Raw genomic sequence first — 17,996 nt, forward strand, 5'->3', positions numbered from 1 at the left:
GGATTTTTCCATCAGTCTTTTTTAATCTAATACAAAAGCATGACAAATGAACACTCACATGGTTTTTCTACTAAATCTGATCACCAGAATAAAAAAAACATCAAGGCCAATAAACAAACAAAACCACTGTCGCTTCATAGCTTTCATGAAGATACTAAGCTGAAGGCACTCTTATGTTTGGTGTGATGAAGTGTAGTGGTCTCATTTAGTCACTTGTTAGCAACCAAGGCAAAATAACGCTTTCAATTACACAAATGATCTTCTCTTGAGCCAGCGCATACTTTGTTTCAGGCATTGGACCAAAACCCATTGACTTTTAGATGGAAACCAGAAAAAGACTACCTTATTTCTGTATTAAAAACACATTTCAGCAGAAGCACACATGAAAGGCTTCTCAATTCTCTAATTTCCCTTCCTCGACTCCCCGATCCTCAGAGGTGAACAGATGTGTTTCAAAGAGGCGTGATACACGGCCGGACTTATCTCAGCCACTTAGCTCTGCATGCATCCCCTGGATATTATCCTACTTATTTGATTCTGAAATTGTATATATTTATATAAATATATGTGTGTGTGTGTGTGTCCGCATCTGTAGCCTATTATTGTCTCATTATACCGCACTGTGAATGAATTAAAAGTAAATATATAAGTCATCATGAACACATCTGTCCATCAGACAGAGGGCTGCTGCCTCCTGTCATCATTAATGGACGTCTCTTTAAAATGACCGCTCAGAGGAGAGGAGTTGTCATTTATCTAACTGCCTGCTGCTTCCCCTCCTCTCTCCTCGGTTCCCCTCCTCAGACCTCCGCTCGCATCTCCTGTGGGCGGGACTAAGACACGAGGATAGGAGTCGAGGAGGGGAATTAGAGAATTGAGAAGCCTTCATGGTGTTAGTGGGACCAGTAGTGGTTAAATAAAGTTATAAAACGGACAAGTCAAATCAAGCAATCTGATTGGTTCTTAGCCGTGATATACTGAGCGTATACCACGGGTAAATTGTAGTTACTTTTCACAACAAGTCAGTATCCCTCCGCGTCTGAGAAATACTGTATACAGTTGGGCTGAAAAGCAAACTGCCTGCCTGCTTCGCGTCTGGCCGAACCACGCCCCTTAGCTGTGATATAATGCGCATATATCACGGCATGTCGTGAGCTATTGCTTAAGTATACAAAATCAGTTGGTTCGTACACTATAACTTTCATCCTGACTTCATCCTTTTTGTGGAGACCTTCATGTTCCCGAGAGGATAGCTTTTAACAACACCCTTACATGTTTCACTTATGCTTTGTGTAAACAGGCTTTTGCTGCATCACATTCTGGCTCCTTCACAGCTCCTGAAAACAATGAATTCCTCCATTCAAATAATTTTGGTTCACTGCGTTTGCTCCACCATCTTTATGCCCCAGCTCTACTGTTGCTGCAGTAGCTTTCTGAAGCATGACATTAACTTGTTTATTGACTGTGTTTATTGGCTATTGACTTTAAATGAATTCTTATTCAGACTTTTCATTTGTTACGGATGTTGTCTTCATAGTCAAAGCAGCTAGTGAGAGACACAATGTTTAGACCAATTGATGCATGGCAACAATGTTCTCTTTTCATAACAATTAAGCCCCTTTAAATTGAATTGAGAAGAAGAGATGTGTCTCTTTCTCTAATCCTCCTTTTACTGGCTCCTTATCTCTCTCATCTCCAATAATGTGTTTAACTGGAGCCAAATTCACAATATAGTCATTCTCATTTACATATTTTCAGTTACTGCCATCAACAGGATGATTGTGAAATTGGATCTCACAAAATACTATGTTGACCAGCAGGCATTAGCGAGCTGCCGCAGCTGCAGATAGCATCATTACTGCACGATCACGCCATCATCAGAGTAAATAAACAACTATATTGACATTTAAAATGAGTGATCACAGAAGAGCTTTGAAACCACACACATTTGTCACATTGAAGTAGGGCCAAAAAGCATCTGTTGCCACATAGAAATGAGCTGTGAATGTGTGCTTATGTTGGTGAAACACAGAGAATGTTGGTTTGAAGTCAATGGCACAGCTATCGGATGGATTGCCGTGGCATTTGGTTCAGACATCGATGTCCCTCTCAGGATGAATTTAAATGACTTTGTTGATCCCCTGATCATTTATTCAGCTCTATTATGAGGTTACTTGTCCAATACTTTGGTTAAATTATCTGCAAAATTGTCCCATAAACACCAGCTGCACCATGTGATGAATACAGTGGGAACATTAAACCAGTAATACTGCTTTTTTTTAATATATTTTGAATGAAAATAGTCACTTATTCAAATACACAGAGCCAAAGCTAAGCCCAACACTACTTATTCACATGCTGGAGTTCTTTGAGGAGGCCCTGTGATGCTTTTTGGGGTTTTCCTTTAAAGGGTTTTATAGGTTTTGGTGCATGGGCTAAAATCCCTGCCTGAAACACCTCCATTGGACTCCTCTGTATACTTCTGCAACAAAGTGACATCACTACGTAACTCTCGCACTTCTATTGGCTAGCGCTCCAACGCATTGTACGTGATAGGCTAAGGGGCGGGACGTCTCTAAGCGGTTGACCAATTACAACAGAGCTGGCCAGCTAACCAATCAGAGCAGACTGGGCTCTGGTTTCAGACAGAGGGTGAAAAGAGGTGTTGCAGCACAGACAGTATGAGAAGAATAAAGAGCTTTTTGAACATTAAAGCATAGAGACATGTCCCAGTAGAGACACTACATACTGATATACACCTGAACATCAGCAGGAGAGGACTCTTTAAAGTAGATACACTACATACTGATATACACCTGAACATCAGCAGGAGAGGAATCTTTAAAGTAGAGACACTACATACTGATATACACCTGAACATCAGCAGGAGAGGACTCTTTAAAGTAGAGACACTACATACTGATATACACCTGAACATCAGCAGGAGAGGACTCTTTAAAGTAGATACACTACATACTGATATACACCTGAACATCAGCAGGAGAGGACTCTTTAAAGTAGAGACACTACATACTGATATACACCTGAACATCAGCAGGAGAGGACTCTTTAAAGTAGAGACACTACATACTGATATACACCTGAACATCAGCAGGAGAGGACTCTTTAAAGTAGAAACAATACATACTGATATGAACCTGTAAATGAGCATGATATGGCCCCTTTAATGTATAACTTTTGAAGTAATAAACAATGCTATAGAACTCTGTACAGAATAGTACTTATACCGGGCCGTCCCTCCCTACAGGCCGATCATGCAGACTGCGTGGGGCCTCATCTTGCGGAGGGGGCCTCACCTGAGCCGGAAATGTGGCGCACTTATGCGCTACAATTAGTGTGGCACGGCACGGTTTCGCTGCTGCGAGGCCCCCCCGTCGACACTCGCGAAACAGAGGGCCTCATCATACAATTTGCGTGGGGCCTCATGTTGGCCAGGGCCGGCCCTGTGCTTATATTACGTTCTACTGAGAAATACTATTAAAAAAAAATAGAAACATTTAACCTCACTTACTGATGCAACAGAATCATAGTCCGATTGCTGCAATTATTACAAACACAGTCTAACTCTTAATTAGATCTAAATTCAGTGGTTTGTAACTAAATGTGTGCCTTTTTGTGTTTGAGTGGAAACATGTCCCAGTAGAGACACTGAATACTGATATGAACCTGGAAAGGAGCATAATACGACCTCTTTAAAATACTTTTTAATCACATTGGATTTGAGTTACACTAACAACGCAAGTGGAAGAACACGAACAATGAAAACACACATTGAAAATGCTAAAGACAATTTATTAGTAGACACTCATCAGCCAGAAATAATAACCTCCTGTAGAATGTCTTCCTGAAATACACCATTTGATTGGCAGTGTAAAATAAGGCAAAGGGCTTAAGATCATATTTTATACACTTTTGCACCGACAATTAACAGTTATACATTCACTTGTTACTGTAATTACGCTTTTGATAAATCTGTCCATACACCCACATACCAAGAAAACTTTATTAGCAGGGGCGGGGCGGGGGGGACGGAGTATTTGCAAGAGTAATACTCGTCTTAATGCAGTAGCTTTTTGCTTTTGGCTATACCTAGCTACATAGAATCTGACCACAAACTAAACAAGGATTAGATTTTGGAATTGCAAAAGCCAACACAGTATACTGACAAAAGTTTATACAATTACCATCACCGTGAAAGGGTACTACCACCAAAATTGTTAAAGATTGATTATAGTGTGTATAGGGTAGTATTTTGTTACATAAAACACATTTCCAGTGAGCTGCAAAGCGTATAGCTACTATAGGGGAGACTAGCCATAGGTTGTTCCCAGCGTCACAATTAATAACGTTTGCATCGTGCCCTCTTAAAAAATATCCTCCTACTCACTTTGGTTGTTGCCGGGCTTCACACTTTGACTTGATTTAAGTTATTAAATGTATTTTCAATGTATTTACTCCAATATATTAATTTGCATGTTTGATTTTTGTATCATAGTCATCATATGTGGTCACTCTTTCATCACACTCACTGTACAGTAAGCTTACACCAAGATTTAAACTCAGATCTTTGGGGGACAAACCTCGCCTTTCAGTCAATCTAATCTTGGATGTTTACAGTACGTGATCATGTGCTGGATTGTCCTTTTTTAAAACCTCATTAAACCTTATTGTATCCAAGACATCTGAGTCTTAGAAAAAGTGTTATGAGAGCCCTAATTTAAAACCGTTTGAGTGCTCTCTGCGCTGATTTTACTTGTGCACATCGTCAGGTGATCTGACCTGCATGAAGGAATAATTCATGAAATAAAGATTCTACTTTTCGTGCCAGCTGGGAGGTGTGTTGGGAATTTACCTTAGCAGTGTAGCGTGTTACACACACACACAAAATACTATACCTTCAAATTGTGTCTATAAGCAGTTGTGTTTACAAGTATCCAAAAGATATAGGAAACAAATTGTAAAACATACACATACACTAACACACTCTCTCTCTCACACACACACACACACACACACACACACACACACACACACACACACACACACACACACACACACACACACACACACACACACACACACACACACACACACACACACACACACACACACACACACACACACACACACACACACAGGAGTTGCTATGTGTAAAAATGTCATGGTGGTGGAATGCAGCTCATCTGTACAGGGTCTATTTTCATATTGAGAAGAACAGATCAGGGGTAATAATTACAGAGCTAATTTCCAAAAATGCATATATCCATTATCATTTCAAAAGAAAAACTATTCATTAGTTACAACCAAAGCACAGAGGGGAATCAATTCTTCAATGCAGTCATTACGTTTCCTCAGAGTTAGCATGTGGTTTGTAGCTGGTGGATATTTCGTTTTGGAAAGAAACTCCTCTGGCACACAACAACTCTACACTGGTATTACTGAAAGAACAACAAATGACATCAAAAAGGAAATAAATGTACTACCTTCACCATAACCACGGAATATATACTGTATATTTTAGAAATACATATAAAAATATAGAGTCATCTGAATGCCCATTATACAATTGTACACAGTAGTGTCAGAAAAAAGCCTATATGGTGGTGTAGAGTAGATGTGTTACATACAGAGGGTGGAGAGAGGCTGATGGTGTGAGAAGTGATAGCTGTTCAGGGCGTGTTTAGTTTGCACACACTCTTTAAAAATATCCAAATCGTACATTTTAAACTGTCAGAAAGTCTGTTTTTGTGTTTTTTTGCTGTTGACTTTTACCCATTTGCTTGCCAACGCCATCAACATAATCTAGTAACTGATTGATTACCAAGTCTGTAACACTGATAGGCATTAGTTAATATTGGCAGCCACACATAATACCCTGTAAATACCTGGATGTCCTGCATTAAACTACAACCACCCAAGTAAATACCTCTTAGTGACCTACAGCACAGCACATGTATGTGTTAGACAAAAGCACAACGTTAGAAGTACAAAAATGCTACAATAAGTGCACACAGCTTCGGAGTGGGCCACACTTGACAGATTTATACAATTTATAGTGTTTCATTTTCTTAAAGTTTAGCATCAGTAAAACCATTCACATGAAATACCTGCATTAGTATTCATTGATACATAGAGGTATAGTTATGCCCAACATACTGTAAGTCAAAAAGAACATGATTACATGAGTCCAAATTGCAGGTTATTGCGTTGATTATTAGATGACCTCATCTGATTTCAAACAGGAACCGTGCCCACTATTGTTTTGAATTATTTACGGTTGTTCTCATAAATTGTATGTAGTTACATCTGGAACAAAGAATGATTTTTTCATAAACTTTACATTCAAGTTTTGTTGCCGGAAGCGAATCAAGTTTCTAAAGAAGTTTATTTAAAAATGACTGGATGCATTTAACACTGAACGTCTGAACATCTGAACAGAAAAGCTCAAATAATTATTGGTATCTTAAAGGTAGATAATAGGGGCTCATATAACATACTGTTTTGTATAAATCACTTCTGACTGAAGCAATGTGATAAAAACCCAAGTGGAACCTCAAATCATAAAAAGCATTTGAAAATCCGATTTGACTTACAGGATATTAGGCATCATTTTAAAGCTTTTCACAAGCATAACATTTATCAATTTAATATTCTACCTCACCATGTGCTAGAAAACAACTTCCTACAAGGGCAATTTAGGGTATTTGATAGTACAAGAAACTTTCATCTCATAGTCGTCCATGACAACGAAGAATCTTGTAGAAATGTTTACACAAAAGGCAGCTTCTTGAAAAATTCGGAGGAAGTTCAGTCTCTCTGATGCCTCCGCTTAGATCCATGTGAGCATGTGAATTATGATTTCTATCATGGTAGCGATGAAGACGTGGAATGTAACTGTGATTCAAGAGTTGATAGGAGTTAGTTAATATAAATCTTTAAAAGGTTTAGTGTAGTTAAACATCAAATAGTCTGTGTAGTAGAAGTCATAGATCCGCTGTCTCTCCAACGTGCTGACCTGTGAAAAGTATTTCTCTGTGATCTGCGTAGAGGTCCTCTTATCGGCCGGGTTCCTATCTTTAAAATTTGGCAGCTTGACGTTGGGTGGCGCCCCAATCAATCGCAGGAGAAAGTTGGACTCTTCGTCCATGTTCTCGAACTTGCCGATGAAGTCGTAGTCTATGAGACACGGGTTGCACAGCTGGTTGGCTTGATCCCAGTGGATGTCCATTCCCACTGGCCGATGGACATCCAGAAGGTACTGCACAAACTCCTTGAACGTGACCCCGTTGCCCGTCTTCAGCGCTTCTAACGACGGGTTCACCCTGTACTTGGAGATGATGGGTTTCCCAAACATTGAGTGGTAGTAGTTGTTAGGGTTCTCAAACTTGTCCCGGTACGCCGACACCATTCTCTCCAAGGGTTCTCGGACAAAAATGACTTTGGTGTAAGTCTCCAGACGGTGCATGATTCCCTTTCGGTCGAAGGAGTTGAGTTCCTTGAGGTGGTGGCCGTCATGAACTGTGTCGTGTTTGATGCTCTGAGCATTGGGAGCCTTTCCCGCCAAAACCATCAGGGTCCTCTTCCAGTTGGAGCAGCCTGCCTTGGGCACCTGGCAGTACAACAACTTGTACTTGTCCTCCACGAAGAGGTTTCTCACGTGGTGGCCTGTGATGGTCTTAGAGATGCTGCTTTTGTACTTGGCGCACATCTCTTTCATCAGTTGCCGGCGCGCTTCCTGTATAGAGACGAGCTTTTTCCACTTATCAGGGGTGAAAGAGCCAGAAGCAGAAGGGGGGACGACTGAGGATGAGGACAAGGAAGCAGACAAGGAGGATGAGGAGGAAGAAGAAGAGGGCGAGGAATCACTTTTACTGTTGTGATGGACAGGGGGACTTGTTTTCAGCAGTTTGCGGTGTCTTTTGGAGACATGCAGGGAGGAAATATCCTGCTCCCGAGACACAGGGGTGGGCGTCCGTCTGCTCTGCTCTCTGGACCCAGGAGCAGCCGTCTGTTTACTCTTCTCAAAGTGAGGGAACTGCATCGGAGGGATCGGACTGGATATGATGACTTCTGTCGCCTGGTGGTCCTGGTAATTGTCAGATTTGCCTCTTTCTCTCTCTTGCGTCGAGAGAGTCTGTAAACAAATGAGCAAAACAGATTGTAGTAGACAGTAGAAGATATGTGTATGGACCATTCACATGTTTACATATACCTACACAAACATAGAGTTAATACTTTGTACCTAATCAGGTTGTAAATCCAGCATTTTTGCCTGAAACAGCATGTATTCCCACATCCTGCCTGCAGTACTCACACAGGCCACTTGGTGGTGCTGTTTCACTACAGCTCCACCAGAAACTAACTTTGTTACATGCTAATGTCACACACTATCCAATGCCATCCATGAGCTATCCATAAACGGTGCTGTAACATGAAATAAATGTCGTATAAACACCTAATGAAGAATGTAAATTGGACTCATCTACTGCCTGATTGCCATCAGATGATGCCTGAGGCCATTATGCATTCTGACATTTTATTTCAATTAAATGGTGTAATGGCATCATAAAGCCAATGGACTGGACGTATAATTTTAATTTTACAACAGCCAAGGTGATGGGACCATCATGAATCTTGGCTCATCCCCCCCCTGACTTAAATGGCCGTATAGTTTCATCTGCAGGGACATCTGGAGTGGGGGAGTGGTCCCTCCCTGTCTGTTTAATGTGCAGCAGATTTCTCCACAGCAGATTCTGCAGGCTTTGCGCTGATGTAAGGCTCTCATTGGTGCTGAGTATCAGAGAGGAGAGGCGGCGAGGGTCAGCTGAGAGCAGAGAGAGTACGAGCGCTGCATGTCTGACACAGAAACCTACTTCACAGAGTCAAACATCTCCTGAACTTATCTGTCCGACCCTGGGTGCTGTCATACATTAATAATGCTCTAATGCAGGTCAAGAAAAGTTACCCCCTGCAAAACTTGGAGCCTTAAAAATGTTTCTGTTTTTGCCGTTTTGGGTTTGTTCTTTCTTTCTTTCTTTTAAGGCATAAGGTTTTGGTGTTGTTTCATTTAGTTAATGTTAAGAATAAAGAATTTGTCTGCAAAGAGCAAAGTTGTGCGTCTGCAAAAGAATGGATAGACTGTTATCCAGTTACTACCAATGTTTACAAAGCTTAAATGTATAAGAAGTGGTTGAATGTATTTAAGTATATTTACACAATAATTGTCTTTAGTGCAAATTTGAGGTACATGTTCATAACCCTAGTATTTTTTACCAGTCACGTCATACGTGTACTCCACTACAGTTCAAAGCAGAGTCAAACATCAACTCATCTGTCCGACCCTGGGTGCTGTCATACATTAATAATGCTCTAATGCAGGTTCAGAAAAGTTACCTCTTGCAAAACTTAGAGACTTAAAAATGTTTTGTTTTTTTTGGCTGTTTTTGTTTTTGTTTGGTGGTTTTTCTGTTTTTTTTCTCAAGGCATAAGGTTTTGGTGTCGTTTCATTTTGTTACTGTTAAGAATAAAGAATTTGAAAATAAGAATTAGCGAAAGGAAGGGATAGTCATAAAACTGTTAACCAGTTACTACTAATGTTTAAAAAGCTTAAATGAATAAGAAGTGCTTGAATGTATTTAAATATATTTATGCAATTATTGTCTTTAGTGCACATTTGAGGTACATTGAACCGCTACAGTTCAAAGCTAAAGAGTATGTGTTTTATAAGCTAAGCTACCCAACAGTTTATACCAGAGTAGCCTTTTTCTTTTGATTGAGAGAGAATAAATAAGAACATGTTAGTAATTGTCCAATTTATTTAGAATAATTTAATGTTTTGAGGTGATTTGTTATTTGTTTTTAAATGTTATTATTTATTTTAGATTTTTCTGCATTGGGAACTTTTGCATTTAATAATTTGCTCCTCATGTTACTGACTTGTGCTTAAGTTATATTTTCAATGCAGAACTTTTACTTGTTGTGTACAGTGTGGGATAAGTATTGGTTTGACTTCTACTCAGGATCTGAATACTTTTTCCACCACTGTGATCAGGTGAGCTTCCTGTGACTTAACATTCATTTGGTTTATTTTGCTAATAAATGAAACTAACCAAAACAACAAGACAAGAAGCGACTGCTGAAGTTATTAAAGGACAAAAGTGAGATCAAATGATTCACAGACTACTCTCTAACTAACCAAACAATGAGTTTACCTAGCTGCTGTTTCTGTTTGTTTTGCTTGTATCTTTATCCGGTCATTTGGATGAACTTAAAAATAGATAAAAAAAGCTTTATATGATTATATGATAATAATAATGACAATAATGATAATAATTATGATTATAAATACTATAAGAATTACAATGACTATTATCATAATTATCAGTTCACATAAAAATAGGATGAGAAATGAAACTATCTGAACATGGACTTGTAGGAAATTATTTTAATTATTGTTTCTTATTTAGTTTTCACCCGGGAAGTGGGTGTATGTATGTATACGTGTACATGTGTATGTATATATAGCATTTTGTTTATCTGTGTGAGTATTTAATTACGGAATTATCTGTTTAAAAAAAGATATACCGTAATTTTCGGACTATAAGGCGCACCTGAATATAAGCGGCATACCACTCTCGGTTCCACTTTTACTTTTGCGCGCTACCTGTCTCACTCTTTTCCGGCCTCCAGCTTTTCCTGCTGGAGCCCGCCGCTTAAAGGTGGGGGTCCGCGGACCGGCCATAGAGATCATAGAGTTAAAGGTGGTGGACTGTAACCTGTAAAATCCATAGATTTAGGAGGTCCCCTAGTGGCCGTTAGCTGTAAAAATCCATAGATTAGCCGCACCGTTATATAAGCCGCAGCGTCGAAAAATAGGGAAAAAGGCGCGGCTTATAGTCCGAAAATTACGGTAATGACATGATGTTAATGAGATACGGGGATGACGCTGTTTAATCATAACTGGTTGTCTATTCATTTATTTGGTTTGTTATTTTATCTTTTCTTGAATATCATTGACCTCTGTTATGTATTTGTGAGTTTCTTTGTTTGTTTATTTATCGGCTTATTTGTTTGTTTATGTATGTTGTTTTATGTTTTTGGAAAATAAATAAAATGTATAAATGTTAATAATTTAGTTTTTGGGAGAATGGGTGGGATTAAATAAGTGTAAAAAACTCCACCGGGGGCTCTCGGGCTAAACAGGTTGTCTAATTTATTTTGAATAATCAAATGTTTGTTTCTTTATTTTATCGGCTTATTTGTTTGTTTATGTATTGGTTGTTTTATGTTTTTGAAAATAAATAGAAGATGTGGGATTAAATAAGTGTAAACTTCTTCCCACCCCTTCTCCGATGTGTAATTAAGTAGATCATTTGTTTATACATATTTAGAATCACTAATATTTCTGAATATCAATTTGACACTGCTTAATTTTGTATTGTATAATAATTCTCATGTTACATTTTTGTATGATTGTTTTACACATTCTAAATAAATCTAATCAAATACAAAAAATCTAACTTTATTTACTTCATCCTGCAACTGGATGACTAACGGGAGAGCTACCTCTGTATAAGCTTTGCTTTCTGCTTCTGCTAAGTTTGTTTGTTTTTTGGATGTATACCGTCTGGGTACCACTTAACAAAAAGACTACTCTTATAAAGGATTCATAAAGGGTTTCTAATTAGGTTATTACTTAGGTTATAAACACTTTATTAATCATTAAGAACCATTTATAAACCAGTTCTAACATAGTTTTCATACATCAACACAGGCTCACTATTTGGCAAGATGACTAACCCTTATATTGGCTACTTAGCGAGAATCAACTCAGTGAGTAACAGACGAAGTAAGCTAAGTAGCCAGGCTTAGTCATCTTGCCAAATAGTGAGCCCACATTTATCTGTACTGCTAAGTTTTATATTGGCTACCTAGCTTACTTCCTCTTCTTCATCAGCCAGCATCCTTGGTATCTGTTGTTCACTGAGTTTCTCCCCCTTTCCATCTTGATGTTTCTTGGCATCTCTTATGACCATTTATTTACAAGTTACTAACATTTAAAGTTGCCAAAAGGGAGCCTTATTTTAAAGTGTGAAACAAATCACCATTTATGAATGAGTTACTACCATTTCTAATAAGACTTAGCAGTACAGATAAATGTGGGTTCACTATTTGGCAAGATGACTAACCCTTATATTGGCTACTTAGCGAGAGTCACCTCAGTGAGCAACAGATACCAAGGATGCTGGCTGATGAAGAACACGAAGTAAGCTAGGTAGCCAATATAAGGCTTAGCAGTACGGATACATGTGGGCTCACTATTTGGCAAGCAACCGGTCACAGTTGCCTTGTTTATCTCATGTCTTATAAAAGCTTATTAAGGATTTATAAAGTGTTCACGACCTAATTAATAAATGAATTACAAACTATTCGTAAACCCTCTATAAGGCTAGTCTTATTGTAAAGTGGTACCAAACTGTCTAATTGTCGAAATAGTAGAATAAATAATACAAAATAAAACATCTGGAGGAACATAGTGTTGTTAAAGTGGGACTGTTTACTCAGTGAAGTCAGGCTGAAGGCAAAGTGTGAGGTCGGCCTCTCTTCACAGATACTATCAGACACGCTGAGAGCTACAAGGCCGACAATCACTACTTCTTTTTTTTTTCACTATAAATAACAGTTGGGAGCAACCTGCGGATGTGTGTGCAGAGACGGAGTAAACACGTACCTCTCTGGACTGCCGGGGAGTGCTTCCAAGCTTCACGCCTGGGAGAGAGAGGAGAGAGGAGACAAGAAAATCAGCACTTAGGTAAACAACATGTATTTTTCGTCCTTGAAGAAGAGAGTTGGGCGCCTCAGAAGCATCAGAGGCTGCAATAATTGAACACTTCCTATCACTTAGTAGACTCTTTTGATCCGTGGGAAAACCAGCAGTGCTTTACTAGTCCGCAGAGGGAAGACAGGTAGCTTTACCACGGTAATGAGATGCCACGAGCATGAAGAGTTGGTAAATGATGCTCAGTGAGGATAGACAGGGGAAGACATCTCAATAAAGAGGGGAATAGATGCAAGGAGGCAGTGTTAGAATCAAATAAGTACATTTACGCTAATAGACATTTGAGGTACTTCACTTTTTCAGTTTATGCAACAGGATCATTTTGCTCCACTACATTTTGGAGCTAATATTGTACTTTTGACTACACTGCATGTATGTGATAGCTTTAGTTACTTTGCAGCTAATACATATAAGCTATCAAACTTTATATAGAGTCATTCAAAGTAACCATACTTTTACCACAAGCAAAATGGAAGTCTATATATTCATGCATCACTAATTAAAATCCAATAATATATTAATATCTGGTTATCAAATGGGCTCAGTCTGTAGGGATTTGTAGGGCTTGGAAATCGAAGGGTCTTGTACCGATTGGACCAATTACACAGTGTATACTGATAGCTAGAGAGGTGACAGTTTGTCTCTTTGTCCCCTTCGCTCTGACACCTGCTACGACCCCCTCCAATCCACTAGGGGTCTCTGTCTTTGTGCTTCTGCTTGCAATATAAAAAATAATTGATTAATTAATTTGAATAACAATTCAAGTTAGTATTAAAGGCATAAAAAGACAGAAATGTATAATTCTTTCTTTAATAGAAATGTTTCTTCTGCCTGTAAAGTGTCCAAACCGGGCTTTTCTGGATAAGCGCATTTTTAAAACAGTCATTGTCCATGCCGGTTTCAGTTGGATTATTTGTCACAGTTGCTCCGATCAGATCGGTCTCCTCCATTTTGTAGATTATTTACAACTTTTGAATCCACATAAACACATCGGCAAAATCCGGCTTACTTTGAGCATGAGTTTTAAACAGTTTAATCCCTTTGTGAATTGTTTCCACTTCCGGGCCGTCCTTTCTTCATACAGCGGGAATCCAAATGAATTAATCCAGAGTCCAATAACCATCAAAGTCTCTCAATAGTGCTCCTTAGTTACGCTTTCATCCTTCTTTAACAACATACTTCACATTCATCCAGTTTGTGACAGGAGTTGTAGCATTTTTTAGGCTTTTAAACTTTAATTTAAAACCGTCATTTGGGGGGGCTCTTGGGACAAAAGGTTGGGAACCCCTGATCTTAAGTCATTAGTCTGATGAGCCACACCTGAGAGGTTTGGATAAAAAGCCATCAATCAGGGCGGGCCACTCTCCCTTCGGACACAGCTGCTGTTTTGTTTTGTTTCACACAACCATACATGTAAACTCTATTTACTGACTTTCACATTTCTTTTTGGTTTGTTAAGTTAAGTTTTGTAGTGTAAATAAACATGTTTTTTGTTACACGTAAACTCGTCTTGTCTCCCAACATTGTTGCAGCGTATGAGCCGGGTTCTAACAAATGGGGGCTCGTCCAAAAGGATTCCAATGTATTTGTATCTGTGCACGTTAATGTGTGTGAGTGCAGCTTTTTTGCTGATTGTAAGTGGTTTGATGAGCTGAGGCTGATTTCAGGAATCAGATCACATGTAGCTTATTAGACAGGTGCATCTAGTTTGTTTCAAGAGGTGGGTAATCTGGTTGTTCTGGGAGACATGGGCGAGAGTGGTGAGTAGTACTTTTGTTGGTTAATGTAAGCAGCTGTAATGAAATACACAAGTGTATAGGTCCTGTTAATGCATGTGTGTATGTGTATTTCAGGCCTACGTGTGTGGTGAGAAGTCATTTTGTTGGTTAATGTAAGCAGCTTTTATGAAATATAATGAAAAATATGAAAAATGATGTACGCTTCTGATGTTATGTAAACAATACAGGAGTGAAAATTAAATCTCTCCTTGATAAGTAGTTTTACTAAGTATATTTTGATGTTAACATTATTGTTCTTTTATTTAAACGTGGGGTAGGTAACTTTGGAGAAACCAGCTCGAGTGCGCTAGAATTTGAAAATATACAACCGGAACAAATCTGCCGCTTCCTCACAGAGCCCCTCCTCCAACACACACGAACGCGCACATGACCAATGAGGGCACGAGATAAGTTTGTGCACAGATGGAAGGCTGACAGGCAGGTAGGCTATCCAGTTATTTTAGCCGGGCCGGCTCAGATGATTGGTCGTGCTTTTTACAGCACCACGGCTTCCACAGATGATATTTTTGTTATGGATTTTTTATCTAAACACTTCAGATATTCATTGCTATCTGGATGTTAAGAGCATTCCATGGAATATAACAACAAGTGTATCTCGAGCCGGTTTCTCAAACTTACCTACCCCACCTTTAAGTACATTTTTAAATCAAACAATTTCACTAGAGTACACTTTACACTGCTTCACTATTTTAGTACTTTCCCCACCACTACTATGAAGAAGAACTAGAAGACAGCCCTCAAAGAGAACCAAAGTTTGAAAAAGATGTAGTTTGCAGACGGGAGGAGAGACAGGGGCAGATTGAGTTGGCTGAGCTTCCAGAGGACAGCCGCAGAGTGATGGAGACGTACAGATTGGTTTTGTGGCAGCCTTGGGGACAGGTACGATGTGTATTGGCAGATGTGCGTCAGCCGGACAGACGACATGTTTAGTGGTCTGTCTCCAGCTGGACATCTCCTTTCCTCAGGTCCCCCCGACCTGCTGATATATAATCAGGCTGACAGCTCTGAGAGGGGCTGCATGGCTGCTGATGGGGGGGAGCGAAGACACCTCTGCCTGAGTGGCCTGTCACTTCCAATTTGAGTTTGGAAGTGATAGGAACCTGCACGAGGGAGGGGTGCAGATGCAGGCCACAACCTTCCCTAAGTGATCAGCTCTGCAGAACCCTATCTCACACTTAGACACGCATCAGTGGGGAGGAACAGACCCGATGTTGTTCTACATTAGTATGCGCTGGAGAGCAGTGTCTGGCTCTGTGCATTGAATCTCCTCTCGTCTCCATTCTTCTCAACGAGACACTGGAGGAGGAAAATGAAGCGGATCGGGATAAGAAGGCGGCGTGTGACATTTTCTAATCTTGTTTTGGTGCTGCCGTGCCATTTGATCCCCTAACCCTTAATGATAGCTCGCGTAGGATGTGCATCTTTGATATCAATTTGCATTGGCACGAAGAAATACGCATGAATATTTATCACGACACACACTGATGCCATCGCTGGGGAGACACATCAACAACAACAACAACGATGTTTCATTGTCGTTCCGAACTGATGGAGCGGCACGAGCCCCTGGTAACCCTGACCATCTTGTCAAAATACACGCTCCGTCATTGATCTTGAAAAGCCAATCAGGGTGGTAATTGAAATCTCCGAGAAGGTTTAATTGGTTCCTTTTAAGAGGTGTTCGTCGGGCTGTTGTTACACGTTTGTCACAGCTGGTGATGTCTCGACTGTTCCCATTCAGTGTGGACCCTACAAGAGTAACACTTTTGAAATGTGTTTAGTTTAATATTTGACATTTGTGTTAGGGGCTATTACCATACAATTAAGCGAGGTTTGTCCGACCCGCTGTTTCCATATTTTAGATTTATTGTAAAAAGTCCAAATAGTATCCATGCATGACGTTCTTTTAAAAACAAAACAAAAATAAACAATTGAAATCGTGTAGCTATTGAGATTCTGTGCGATCATTTGCGTTTGTGGTGAACAGAAAGAAAGGCTGCCTATATTTCCCACCTCTTCGGAAACAAACAAAACACACACACACACACACACACACACACACACACACACACACACACACACACACACACACACACACACACACACACACACACACACACACACACACACACACACACACACACACACACACACACACACACACACACATCGGAAAATATTGGAAATATTTACTCGTGCTTTCTTTTCTATTTCAAAGTAATATTCGGTAACCTTTCCTGAAAGCGTGTTATGTAGCATCACCTATAGTTAAAAACATGTACAAACAAGGCACCATTTTTTTTAAATAGCTATAAAGTCCCCCCATAAAGAATGCAATCATGTTTGTGCTATTGGTTTTGCACATTCAGATACAAACCTGTTTTGTCTGCACCATTCAAATCTAAAATCTGAAGAAAAAAAAAAAAAAAAAAAAAACCTCTCATTTCTGTCCAGAGCATTTTAAAAGGTTTGATTTATCTGAAGCTGATGTTCTGAATTTGTTTCCTCAAGGTTGGAAAATAAATGTAATGTACTGTGCGTAATAGCTAACCTTCACTTTAAGCAAAAGAAAGAGTTCTATTATTGTAAATCCGGACCTGCTAATTGAATGATGAAGAGTTTGATGACGGAGAGGTTTCATGAGCAATGTGTCCTCGCACTATAGTCCCTGTTGTGGTGAATAACATAAAGGAACTTTGTTATACAACCCTGTGTTAGTGTGACGAATAAATACAACTTCTACCTTGTACATCAATTCGGTCTGATAGTGGGTGAATGTAACCCCTTGGCGCTTTTCGTTATGCAGCGACCCTGGAAGTTCTTTGTTAAATTATATTCAAGCCCAGGGCATTGAAGTGAGCGCACAGGACACCCAGCCGTCCTTCGGCACTCTGTGACAACGGTGTCTTGTTAAAACTGATTTGAAAGCGAATCTGACATGGCTTGATTTGATTTGAATACATTCTGTCTCTGAAAACACATTCCTCACTCAAGTGGGCAGCCAGAATTACATTTCATGAGAAGGACATGTTTCCATGAAACTGAAACAAGAAATATAACAATGCAAACTGAATTTCGGGGGGATTGTAAACATCATTTATCTCTGTAGTGTCTATTTGGTTGCGGGTAATAGTTGCTGTTTGATTGCAATTTCACAGTCAGTCAATTCCACTCAGCATAACTATGCTATTGATTTTTACTGCTGCACGCTGGAACGGTGATACATTGTAAAGACTGAGGGTTCATGTTGTGAGATACAGAAAAGTCATCCGAGTTATTTCACATATACAGTAGATGTAGCAGCTACAGTAAGTATTTTATAAAACTGATTTTCTAGA

General features: G+C 39.5%; 1 protein-coding gene across 1 annotated transcript in view; it reads right to left on the reverse strand.

Moving 5' to 3' along the window:
• Positions 1-3,792: 3,792 nt before the first annotated feature.
• chst8 (carbohydrate (N-acetylgalactosamine 4-0) sulfotransferase 8) overlaps positions 3,793-17,996 on the reverse strand; it is a 160,409-nt gene continuing 146,205 nt past the window's right edge. Inside the window, exons 2-3 of the mRNA XM_079667212.1 lie at positions 12,752-12,789; positions 3,793-8,155 (exon numbers count right to left, since the gene is read on the reverse strand). Of these exons, the coding sequence (XP_079523338.1) occupies positions 6,944-8,155; positions 12,752-12,789 (1,250 nt within the window). The 3' untranslated portion in view covers positions 3,793-6,943. The remainder of the gene's footprint in view (positions 8,156-12,751; positions 12,790-17,996) is intronic.

Source organism: Notothenia rossii (assembly GCF_949606895.1).
Source record: "Notothenia rossii genome assembly, chromosome: 2".
Lineage (NCBI taxonomy): Eukaryota > Metazoa > Chordata > Actinopteri > Perciformes > Nototheniidae > Notothenia > Notothenia rossii.